The 12856-nt window shown below is 39.3% G+C and overlaps 1 protein-coding gene across 3 annotated transcripts in view; it reads right to left on the reverse strand.

The window, feature by feature from the left end:
* Positions 1 to 12856, reverse strand: part of ccdc73 (coiled-coil domain containing 73) — a 22123-nt gene continuing 9267 nt past the window's right edge. For 2 of the 3 annotated variants that reach the window (XM_084364448.1, XM_084364447.1), the window contains exons 10-22: positions 11590 to 11725; positions 10350 to 10429; positions 9066 to 9188; positions 8867 to 8926; positions 8546 to 8650; positions 7386 to 7496; positions 7122 to 7262; positions 6150 to 6369; positions 4210 to 5957; positions 3252 to 3351; positions 2911 to 3062; positions 1456 to 1544; positions 1 to 682 (exon numbers count right to left, since the gene is read on the reverse strand). In XM_084364448.1, coding sequence (XP_084220574.1) covers positions 511 to 682; positions 1456 to 1544; positions 2911 to 3062; positions 3252 to 3351; positions 4210 to 5957; positions 6150 to 6369; positions 7122 to 7262; positions 7386 to 7496; positions 8546 to 8650; positions 8867 to 8926; positions 9066 to 9188; positions 10350 to 10429; positions 11590 to 11725 — 3237 coding nt within the window. In that variant the 3' untranslated portion in view covers positions 1 to 510. The remainder of the gene's footprint in view (positions 683 to 1455; positions 1545 to 2910; positions 3063 to 3251; positions 3352 to 4209; positions 5958 to 6149; positions 6370 to 7121; positions 7263 to 7385; positions 7497 to 8545; positions 8651 to 8866; positions 8927 to 9065; positions 9189 to 10349; positions 10430 to 11589; positions 11726 to 12856) is intronic. The other variant, XM_084364449.1, reaches the window with a different exon arrangement.

Here is a 12856-nt window from a genome sequence, read left to right on the forward strand (position 1 = left end):
TGAAGTTATCAAATCATAAATGTAACACAAACGTTTTATTAAAAGTATATATGATAATGTATACATTTCAATACTGCTTTATACACATACAACTGTATGTTGAAATGTTGAAAATATAGTTTAGTCATATAAATGTCGAATGGAATAATCAATCCCCTCTTCTCCTGCCTAGCTATAGTTATACAATGACATGCCACAACAACAAATGAATAGTGCAGTTTTCCAGTCAAATAAAACATTGAAATGTTAACAGTAAAGCGAACAGGAAATGATTTAAGCCAAAAAACAGACAAGCTTTACATTTATAAACTGTACTCATTGAAAGGTAATCAGAATTGAATCATTGAGGTCCAAAGGAATAATTAATGCATTGATATAAGAGTGACAGCTTACAGAACATTTCAACCTGGACTACCAGTAGTTACTAAATATGTGCTACAGAAGAAGACCTTTGTCATGTAACTACAGATACAGTAGCATCCCTTAATAGAACAGTAAGTTTTAATGTTTTTAGTTGTCAGTTCTTCGTCTTTTGGGCAGACGGAGCCTCTCTGTGTTGAGAAACTGTTCAATTTTGGAGATCTGGGCTCTGAATAATGACTGTTGGTCTTCCCTCTCCTGGGAGCAAGATAGTTCCAAGTCTAAAGCTGAACTTGGACCTGGAGCTTGAGCTCTGCTACACCTGGTGTAAAGACAAACTACATTAGCTATTCTAGAAATTATAATACCATCGTTCCAATGACAGAACTCCTAGAGAAAAACACTTGACAGAATAATATGAAGCACCTTCATATTATGTTAAAATAATGAGTTAAGACTGATATTTATAACTTATTGTGTCAACATATCATACTTTTTGTAACTTCATGGTGCTTCTGCGTTAATTTGTGTTTGTCCTCACTATCTGTGCGCTTCACTCCACTTTCACTACTCTTGGAAGGGGGCAATAGCATCAGGCTACCTTTTTGGCAGGTTTTCTCTGCAGAAATATTACTGTTTGTCAAATATATAATAATGCAAAATCTATATCCTTGTCCTATATTAATTTGGTGTTTAATTCCATCATTCCATCATTTAATTAATAAATGATAAATTATCAAGGACAATTCAAGGATGTTTTTATTCTGCTGGCTAGAAATGAGACCACATCATGGTAAAACAACAAGTGTGACTGTGGATGATCTGCAACAACAGTCAAATCTACTTTGAAACACAACTTTCTTTGATTGTAAGTGTTATATTGTGGGCAACTGGACTTTTTCAGTTTCTTGAATACAACAGTTGCCTACGATATAGCACTTAGAATTGCCATGACCTAGATGACTGAGAACCTTCATCAACTTTCTCTGATGTTTGTATGACCACCAAAAACGAGTTTGAACTCTAGTACAAGGCAGAGCATTTTCTTCTAGTTGACACTACGAGGTCCCCTTTATGTAGGGTAAGTGGACTTACCCTGGGGTGTTCTGCCATGGCAGTCTAGTGACTGTGACGGTGGATGTGGAGACTGGAAAAGAACTGATGGGCAGAGAAGCTCTGCTCTCCTGTGTGCAAGTGACACCAAAAAGTACAAACAGTAGAACTCAAACATCTACAGAGAAACAGTTTGTCTGTAGTTAGCTGTGGAGAAAGCAGTTAAAGGATTCATTTGTTGTCGAGCTTCAGTGCCTCTTCGGGAACATTAACTGATAAACAAATACAGGGGAGACAATAACCAGTGGCAATTGAGATGTAACAGTATCCAGGCCAGAGAAAGCTGGACTGAACTCTGTGTGACGTTCCCAGTGTTCAGAGTCTGCAGAAAATAAAGACTCTGGCCCTCACTACAATTTGTTTAACTATCAGAGCAGTTTTTTTAAAGTCATGTTGTACTCTATCTCCCTCAATTGCCAGCACCTGGATCTTATAAAACAGAGAGTGACAGTTTGCGGTGATGGTGACAAAAGAGAGCATGTGAGTGTGTGAGAGTGAAAAAGTGAAGCAGAGAATGAAAAAGAGAATTAGCAAGAGGATGGAGAAAGTGAGTGAGTGAGAGACAAATGATGAAGTGAGAGAGTGAGGAGATGGATAATGACTGAGTAAGTGAGAGAGGAGAGGTACCCAAGCATCATTAGCTCGATTTTCTTCCACAGGTCGTTCATTCTCTGTCTGTCTGGCTGTCTACAGGACGTCTATGAGTTCAGCATATACTGTATCAGCTATGTCCTTTCACTCAACACCTGACTTTACATTTGTCAAAGTTTTATATGTCTAAAGTCTTCCTCAGATATTCTGTACATTCTGTTCAATGTGTTGGCCTGAACTCATATTTGCTTGCTCTCACATTCTGAGCTTTTTGTACCACAAAAATGTTGAAAAAGCATTATATTGTGTAGTTATTACGAGGGCATGTCAGGTTGATATAGAACACATATTCACTAAGCTCTAGCACAAATTTCCCCTGAGGTCGACTCACACATATTTTATAAAGTGATGAAGCTCAGAATCTGTGGAACATAAACGACCTGACCAATTTATTTGATAGAGAAAATATTTTATAAGGGCCATTCTAACTTCCTCTGAGGAGGCTCATATGTTTCTATGTGAACATCACACTGTGGTCATTTCCTGCTGTTCAGCATCAAGTTGTAATGCAGAACAATGCTGTGGCTTTACTGTGGTGAAATATACCTGGACACTGGCTTCAACAGCTGAAATTAAATTTTCCACATAGCTGTGAGTTGAGTTCATACAGTGAGGAATCATTAATACATCATATGAGATGTACTGTAGGGGCCTTTTAATCATCAGTGCTGTTTTAACTCTGTTACCTGTAACATTAGGATCAGTGTGTCAGTTTATAGTGTGTGGAGCTTCATGTCATTTTTGAGTATCAGTTGGTGGGGAAGTCATAAAAAAGCAGCTTCTTACTTCATAACAGCTTCTGTAACTGACCATGTCTGCTGTTGCTGTCTCTCCCATGGCCTTCAACTCTCCCTGCTGGTGTCTCCTCCAGGAAGCCGCAGTCCCACAGACACTGGAGGCATTCAACAGATCTGACGCACTGGCAATCACCAAGGGGACTAGGAAGAATGAGGTGAGACAGCAAGAACAGCAAGAAGGTAAGAATGAATGATCATTAGAGATGGTATGAACTGCAGATGCACTCTGAATTCAGTCTGTAAGAGGTTACCAGTGGAGCAACAGTTCAGCTCTACTTCAAGGGCATAATGCTTTTTAAATTGAATGGATCATATAAGCACAACCATCACCTTTGTTATGCTTGCTTTTGAGGAACTTGGGCATTGTAATGGAAGGATGACTGAGGAGTCCACCAGGACCACTTTGATTCTGCTCAGATGCAATAGATCCCTGAAAAAACAATGTATTCTTATAACCACTTTAAAAGTACTGATACCGCATCAAGCGTCTTTTTGTGCTTTAACACATTTGTAAGTCTAAATGGCACATAAATTTAGATTTTTATAACCTCTGGTGGACCTCAATATCAGTCCCAGCGGTTCTGCTCTTACTACATGAAAATGTAATATTGTTAGGGTTAGGTAACAATGTTGATACCTTAAGTCACAATTTCATAATCTAATAATAATAATGATAATAATAATAATAATGATAATGATACATTTAATTCAAATAACGCCTTTCAGGGTACCCAAGGACACTTAACAAAGTGGAACATACAAAACAAAGAATAGATGGATAAACAAAAATACATATAAGAAAAAGAACTTGAAAAGTTGATTAGATAATTGATAATCTAGTGAAGATAAGCAACATAAGCAATTAGACAATCAGATGTTATTGTAAATATCCCTAACTGACCACATGTATCGAAACCACTTATTTGAAAATAAAACCATCAATTGAAAATGTTGATTAAAACTGTCCTGTAGAACATTGTGTGCATACACAGACGTTTTGAAGCCCAATGAGTGCTGCAATACTTACTGGAAGTTTACATCTGACATTTTGGGGTGATAACTTCAATGTTCATTTGACCATTATTCGAGCTTTAAGACACAACTTTTTTTAACATCTGTGTTAGGTTACATGTCCATATCTCCACAAAGTGGTCAGTAATCTGTTATCTTAACCAACACAAATGTACCGTTGAGGCTGTTTTGAAGGCCACTTAATGGTTATGTTAGCATTTTAAATTGTAATATTTGAATAAACTGATGCAAAACAGAGACATCAGCCTCAGCTTACTGTTTTTCTCTGAGCGCAGCTCCAGTCTAATGACGACTTGTAAGTTTTGTTGCTGGGTAGAGATGACTCATTAGTGTCTTCAAGCAGCATTTCTTTTGCTGTAGAATGCACATAGTATATCTCACTGCTGGTCTCAGGCATGGCATCACTCACATGACTTGGACAGACATCTCTTTTAGTCTTCTTTTCATCTCCTGTGTTTTCAAAGTTTTCATGTTTCATGTGCTCCTGACAGCTGCCAGTCTCAACCTCAGACTCAATGGTCTCACTATCAATTGTGGCATCAACACAGGCATCCTTCAAGTCAGATTTCTTCACATGTTCTGGGACAGTCTCACAGGTATCGTTTTCACGTGTGTCTACAGTTGACTGACCTTCCCTCTTCATAGACGCACTGGAATCACCATCCTCATCATCAGTTACCAGAGACCTCAACTGTCCATACTCCCGCTCTGACGTCTCCTGACTTTGAGGTAATGCTCGTGGTTCAATCATTCTTGTCACTAATACACAATCTTCCCTCACATGTGCATCACACATTTCATCTGTTTGCTCCATGTTTCTGGTTATGATGGACGGATTACTAGGTTGTGTTTGTGTTGCATCTATTTCTAACCCTTGGATACTGACAATATTATCTGACTGAGTAGGTAATGCCGCAGTATTGGTCTGTGAGCTACCAACACTTGACTGATTCAGAGGTTCAAAAACTTCAGTGGGGATGTTGGCTATGGATTTGTCAGATGGCATCTCTTGCATGGTTTTCTCATTCACTTGAAGTAAATCTTGAGCAAAGGTTTGGGGCTCATCATGACAGCGGCCTTGAACCTCTTGAATGTTCGGTCCATCATTGACACTTTGGTGTTCATCAGAACAGAAGGCATGTACTTCTCTCCTCAACTCATATACTTTGTTCACAAGCCTGTAGTCAGCAACCATCTTACTGACATCGTGAGACAGACACTTTGAGAAGTCTGGGGGCTCAGAGGCAGCCAGTGGTGACTCAGTGTCCATGAAGTCAATGACCTGTTGTGTGTCGCTCTTCTCAGTAGTCGTATCAGTAGTCGTCTGGGCCCATATCTGCATTTCTGGAGTGTGTGGCCCTGTCTTTTCTCTCTCCTCCACTCCATCTGTCCCTTCTCCTTCTGTTCTATCTTTTGTTTCTGTTTCAGGCTGTTTGGTGTCCCCTGAATCCTCTGTTGACCGCTGGATATCCTCTCTTCTATCTGTTGTTTTGGCCATGAGCATTCCTCTTGTTTCTGTAGTGCTTCTTCCCAACTTTACATGTTCCCCTTGGACTTTTTCTTTATTCCACTGTTGCACCTCATTTCTTTTCTCCTCTTCTCTGTTGCTTTTTCCTTGTTCCACTTCATCTTTCCATCCCAGTTCTTTCTCACCTCCATCACTCTTTTCTTTGCTCAGTAAGTCTCCAAATCCATCAGCAGACATGTGGCCAGAAATTGACGCACCTGAGGTGGTGCTCACATTGCTACCTCTGCTAATCAGCATACCATTATCAGACGCAGAGGAAGCAGTATCAATTAAATATGAAACTACATCAGGATCACTCTGACTTGTGTTAGAGTTTTTGATGTATTTGTTTGACACGTTGTTGTCACTGCCTGTTGTTCCAGGTAGACTACGGAGTTCGAAAAGGTTGTTGTTGTTAGGCAGGCAGGTGGGAAGGTTTGATGTGTTTAGGGGCTGTTTAAATTGAGACTGTTGATGGGGGGTTGGGGTTTCTTGTTCTAAAAAAGAACACAACATTCATGTTGAGTTGGTTTTCAACCACTGTTCAATTGTACTGGTCATAAAAATACGCTAGCTTCATAAATATCAACAAAACAATGTAAAAATATTATAAAAGTCATAGCAATGTCATGACATAACAAGTCATAACATATGTTTTTTTTCTGTATGTTTATTTTTATCTGTCTGACCTCCAGGTGATCCAGAGGCAACTGGCTGAGTCAAAGCTTCGGTGTCCTCCAGACAGTCTGGCTTTTTGGTCTGACTGGAGGCCAAGTGCTGCAGGCTGCCAAAGCCAGGTGGCTCAGAGCTGGAGATGTGTTCATTATAGGTTTCCTCTCCTCTTGTTTCCTCCACTAAAGTGGGAAAGAGTTGGGTAGAAACACTGAGGCTCTTGCTGCTGTCCCTCCGCTGTGTAGAGAAAAATAAACAGTTAAATGCTTAGGATTGACAATTGCTTATATTTCACCTTTTTACCACAACACCTGCAGCTGTGACCAAACTCATTCACTCACTCACACTACGGTGCAAGGATGTTAAATAGCACTTGCCTGAGCTAGTTGTATGAACTGAGGCAAGTTTTCGCTGACATTACAACCTTTTACTCAGTTAGCAATGTTATTATTTTGCTAATAAGTGCTGGTGTTACTAACAACATGTGTTGGATGTCACATTCAACTACACTTGCTTTTATTGTCTCTACTGTTAATAAAATAATGTTGTTCATCAGTTCATCTGGGATTTCTTTTGTGTATTTCAAACAGTTCTTTTCAAATATTTTGTTAAAAACACTTTCAAGTGTTAATGGTAATGGTACCATAGCCTACAAACTGAAAATCAATTTCACCAAAAACTTGATAAGCTACATAATTGTAAGAAGTTTATGGATTTATTAAATTGCACAGGTACACGCTCATTTTTGTTGTATTTCAGTGTTATTTCTAAGCACCATGCTGAAAAACAGCCCTTCAAAGGCAGTTTGGTCTGGTCTGTTAACATTTTTTTCTTTGAAATATTTACTTAAGACAACCTTTTTTTTAACTTTTTGATCCATAAGACTATTGAGGAAGTGCTTGTTGTATTATGCAGTAGACTGATTAGAGTATTTGTGGTAACATTACTACTATGTACAACTGTACATGTGTTTCTGCCTGTGTCTGTACCTCTAGTTCATAAATATGCTGAGTCTGCACTTTGGCCTGTGAGGACAGTTCAGTGTGTTTCTGATGAAGCTCGTCGTAAGCTTCCTTCAATGCTTGAAGTTCCTGTTGCTCACTCTTGATGCGATCCAGAAACACCTCCTTCTGTTTAATAAAAAGGTACAGAGACAAATTTAAAAAGATACTATCACTAGTGTCAGATTTTTCTGATGAGTGCTTTTGTTGTATAAAAATGTCCCCATCATACTGGTCTAGTTTTTCTTCTACCTCTTTGTCCCAGCTGGTCTTGGAAGCAGTGTAGCTCTCCATCAGTTGGACCACCTTGTCTTCCGTTGCCTTGCTTTTCTCTCGCATCATCTCATGTTCCTGCTTAAGGGCCTGCAATAAAATTAATCACCCATAGGATTTTTAATGCAATAATAAATTTTTATGTGTTTATTTAACTTGAACAGAAGGTCTTAAACAGGGCAGGGAGAGAGAGGGCTTCTTGCTAATACAAATCAGTTGGCTTGTGTCATTTTGATAATGATTTTAATAAATTAATGAATAGGTGAATTAAAAATGAGAAGGGGGTAGAGAGCGATGAAAAGAGAATAATAAACTGTAAAGCCATAAATGGAGAATAAACACACTATCATTCAGTTGCGGAAGGGACCATATTCACTTATGTATACATTAATCATATTTATGAGAAGAAACGATGGTCGTCATTTATTTCTGTCCTTGTGTAAATTCACACTATAATCATTTAAATAGACCCTGAAAAATTCCTGATGTGTGCGGGAACAATAGGTGGTGCAGGGTTTTACCAGGAGAAATACTACATGTCCTCTATCATTCAAAACCATTCTGAAGTACATTTATGTACATCAGTTAAGCAACAAAAGTATCACCATATGAGTTTAGCTTTTTTGTTTTCAAGGAGCTGTTGTTTTTCTGTTTAACATGGCAGTATAATAGAATAATATCATTCATTATAGACAGTTGTATCTATGAGATTTCCTTCGTCCCTCTTCATCTAGTATTGCAGCTGTAGCTGCAGCTACTGTAGCTACTTTCAAACTTTTACATCAAACTGCAAAAATGTAAAAAGTTACACTTAATTTTTTAATAAAATTATGTATGAGTGCTCGGTACTGACTTTCAAGGACTGTTTCTCTTCTTTTCTGGCCAACTGGACTTTCAGCTCAAAATCTAAATTAAATTTTGATTGAAATTGATGGAATTTATCTAAAATCTCATTTTAAATTACATTTTAATCTAAATGTTATCCATACAAACACATCAATAAATGGTATAGTGGAAGACAGGGAAATATGGTATAAATCTGTGCTCCGGTGGAAAGAAAGAATTATCCAAAATAAGTCAATTTAATTTACAAATATGAGACATGTACATGTGTACAATATGAAGAGTCAAATTCTGACCTGGTACTGCTCTCTTTGCATCTGCAGCTCCAGCTCAACTCTCCTTACTGTCTGTGTCTGAGTCAACAACAGCTGCTGGGTATGCTGCAGAGACGTCATCACCTCCTAAACACACACACACGTGTGCGCACACACACACACACACACACACACACACACACACACACACACACACACACACACACACACACACACACACACTATTCAGTGTCAAAATGAAGCTGGCATATTAGCACTTTCAAATGTGAAAAAGTATCAGTGGAAAAGAAGGTCAAGGTTGAGGTAGTGGTCACATGGGTCCCTTCCTAATTTCTAGTTTACCTGTTTTTCTGCTCGCACAGCTACATTTTCCTCCATGAGTTGCTTGTTCATTTCAGTTTCCTAAACATGCAAAAGAAATAGAAAAATAGCACATCATCATAGTCTGAACTGTCAAAACTATAGTTTGATTTTTATATGATTGAGATCAGTGTCAGTGTTAACTAGTTTTGGGACTAGCATAAACTATTAAGTCATTTACCATGTTCAGTTTCTGGTGCAGCTGCTGTATACGCTGCTCTCTGCCTGTCAGACTGTGGTTCTTATCAAGTGTAACTGAGGACATCTTGACCTTGATCAGCTTGCTACTGACCTCCTCCAACTCCTGAAAAAGCACCATACATTCAATCATCATCATCATCAAAAGGTACAAAACTATTCCAGTTGCTTTCTCTGAAATTATTCAAGTTGATTACTTTTGTTTAAAGGTATAGTTGGTAATCCTGTTCAGAAACACTTTTTGTTATACTGGGTGAAATGGTCTTTCCTCCCTGAGAGTAGTCCATACATAATGTGTTCAGAAAAAGGACTGAAATAAATCAGACCTCTGTGGCAGCTGCAGGCCGGTAAAAACTCTGACCAATCCCTCCCTCTCGGTCCGAGTTGAAAGAACCAATCAGATGCCTTCATGTCTCATCCTGCCTGCACCCCCCTCTGTCCCCCCCTCCTCCCTGCGCGCACTCATCACGTGTCACGTGTTGCCGGATATATTCAGCACACTGCATATGGAGTTAGCAGGAGATACACACTCCAGGTCAGAAGGTGGCGGTAATGCACACCTAACAGTTGTTTGCCAACAGCCATAAAACAACAGTAGAAGAAGAAGAGTTGAAGAGAGTGCAGAGGTTGCTGTCTTTCTGTTGGACAGGTAATTAGTTGTTTTGCTTCGGGGGGATTTGTTATTTTCATGAAATATGTAACATTAGCCAACTTAGCTACTTTTGTAGCTTGTATTAGCCCAATGCTAACGGCTCTCCTCTGCCCTGCTGACGGACTGTCTGATGCACGTTCAAGTTTGTGGGGGCGGGGCTTTGGACGGAGCACTGACGGGAGGGGGAGAAGGGGGTGGAGCTTAGACGAGGTGCCACTTTCAAATCTTGCTAGCTCTCCAACATTACCAACTATACCTTTAAAGGTGCAATGTGTGAGATAGTTGATTGTTGACTCATTGCCCAGGTCATCAAATACCAATGCTTGGTTTGGTGGCCTGCCTGACTCAACAACCCAAAGTGTTGGTTATGAGGGAATGAGACAACAATCAACAAACTCCAGAACTGCTTGTTGCACCTTTTATTACTTACAATACTTTTTCTTACAATATCATTCGTTTAATACTATTTCTTGGGAAAATATGGATTTTGACTGGCTTTGATACAGGATGACAAATACAACAACTTCAGGAGCAAAAGCATTTTGTGCGACAGACATTTATACATATTAATTTTGTTTAAAATATTTCAAAATGTTCGGCCACTTCCCCACATACCTTCTTCAGTGATACAATAGTTGCTTCTTGTTTTTCATTTGCAGAAGTCAGTTTCTTATTTGTTTTCATGGCCTCATCAACTGTAACAATTACAAACGGTAAGACGCCAGAATTAATAATGCTACGACGTAACTAATTGACAACAACAGCAAGCTAATGTACTTCAACAGCATATACAGTGATGTATGTGTAAATGTTTGCCTCCAGAGAAGCACTTGTCTACTATTGTCAACATTCACATGACATATACAATATGTAAGCACGACATATAATCGGCCTCTTTTTATAAATAAATGCTCTTCTAAAAGATGGATCCCACATACATTTACAAACAGAGTGTAGAGTTTTTTGTAGTCTTTGACTGAACCATATGATGGCAAAGACACATGATGTAAGTTGATGTGAAAGCTGAGATTTGGCACTTAACCATCTAGGGCTTACCATTTCATTTTAATAAAATCACCAAGTTGTGTGCTTTGAGAAGGTCTTCTCAGAACACTCAGCAGCATAAAATAGTGCCTGTTTCCTTTTATTGTCAGCTGGCAAGTACAGTAAGCTACATTGGACACATTGTTGTGTAAGTGGATAGCTTAAGAGCAGCAAAATGTATCATTTAACAGCAGGATGCATATTTGCTGTCAAAAGCATGGATCCACGGATCCTGGCCTGCTGATATTAGTGTTGTGGGGATATTGTGTTGGGTTAAAAAAAGCTCTGTGGCAACAACTGTCTATAGCTATGTTTAGACTAAAAATATACCATTTAAAAGAATTCATTTAAAAGGACAGTGACGTTTGCTCATTACCCAGATCTCGACCCTGAAATAATATCTTTGAGATGAAGTGAAACTAGATATTTGCAGGAATTAGTGTGGTGCTGAAAATACTGAAAGAGCTGAGTCACAGCACTGTATCAAATCAGCACAGACCAACATCCCTGTGAATTGTTTCCAGCACCTTGTTACATTCATACCCTAAAGAATTCAGGCTGCTCTGGGGCGAAACAGAGCCCATTCTGGTAAGATCTAATAAACTGAACACACACACACTGCCTCAAGTAACTATCAGTAGCACATTCTCATACACATACTGTATGCATCCTGATCTATGTAGATTGTAGTTGCCACAGTTGTGTCATCGCAGCATAGTATAATTTGTAAACCTACAGGCATTAACAAAAAAAAGAACAACTATTTATCTATCTCTCTGTGTATGGATCCATTTATTCATATGTTCATTACCATTCTGCTCTAGTTTCTCGTGGGCCTGCTTGACCATGGCACATTGTCTCGACAGAGCGCTGAACCGTTTCTCAATCTCCCCCAGCTGGTTCAAGTGACTGTCTTTCGACCTGTTCTGCAACACCAGTTTCTGTTCCTGTGGTAGGGGTACAGTTAAAGCGGACAGAGAAATGAGTGCTCTCTACAGAGAGAAAAGTTGCAATTGTCTGTTTACTGTTTGACACACAGATCTGTGCAAGTAGAGTTAAGAAACACCACAACAAAACATGTTCCAAGCTAAACAGAAAAATACTGCCGGTACAAGTTAATGAAAAGAGTGGTTAAAATGTAAGATGTGCGTTTCAACATTTTGGGAAATACAGATATTCACTTTCTTGCCAACAGTGACAGGTTCAATACCACTCTCATGTATCATGTGTTAAATATGAAGCCAGCTGCTGGTTAACTTGGTCAAGCATTAAGACTAGAAGCAGAGGGAAACAACTAGTCTGGCTCTGTCCACAGGTAACAAAATCCACCTGCTACAGTGATAACAAGGCTCCAGGAAGTCACCTATCCTGCCAAGGAATAGTCTCACACATAACCCCCTGTAAAACCCAAATTTTCACATGCTGGTTTTGATTCAACATACGAGATGTCAAATGTAAATTAGTGAGTTTTAGAGGATCTGGTAGGTGGATTTCTTTTAACTTCAGTCCATCTGTTAAGCTGAGTAAATTACTGCTGGCTCTGTGTCTGTACTCATTTTGTCAGACATAGAATACTACTACTAAAACAGCTGTCAATTGAATGAGAGGATCATGTTTTAACACAGATCGTGTCTGTCTCTCTCTGTGGAGTGAAGGAATCAACTCAGCTCATGCCTCAGAGCGCTTTATCGCTCCTCAGACTGCCATTACTGTTTGATTGTCTGTATCAAGCTGAGCAGATTCTTTTCTTCTATCTCGTTGTCCCCCTCACTCCCTTCACTCTCATTCTCACTGCCCCCGTCCCTCTCTCCAATACACCAGCTTGCTTCGACTCCCTCTCACTCTGCTGAGCCACTGTTATGTGAAGAAGGTTAAACCGAGCGAGGCCCAGTTATAAAATATTTTAATAGAGATATTTTCTCTGCTGTGCTGGCAGTTCAAAGTGTCACACACTCCCTATCCGTTACTCTGATGAGCTCTTCCCTCAAAACCCATCTCTCCTTAGCACCAGTCTCTCATCCTCCTCTTTTAATTTTTCTCCCTCCCACCTATCCACTGTCAACAATTTGTACAAGAGG

This window comes from Pagrus pagrus (assembly GCF_965226575.1).
Source record: "Pagrus pagrus genome assembly, chromosome: 10".
Lineage (NCBI taxonomy): Eukaryota > Metazoa > Chordata > Actinopteri > Spariformes > Sparidae > Pagrus > Pagrus pagrus.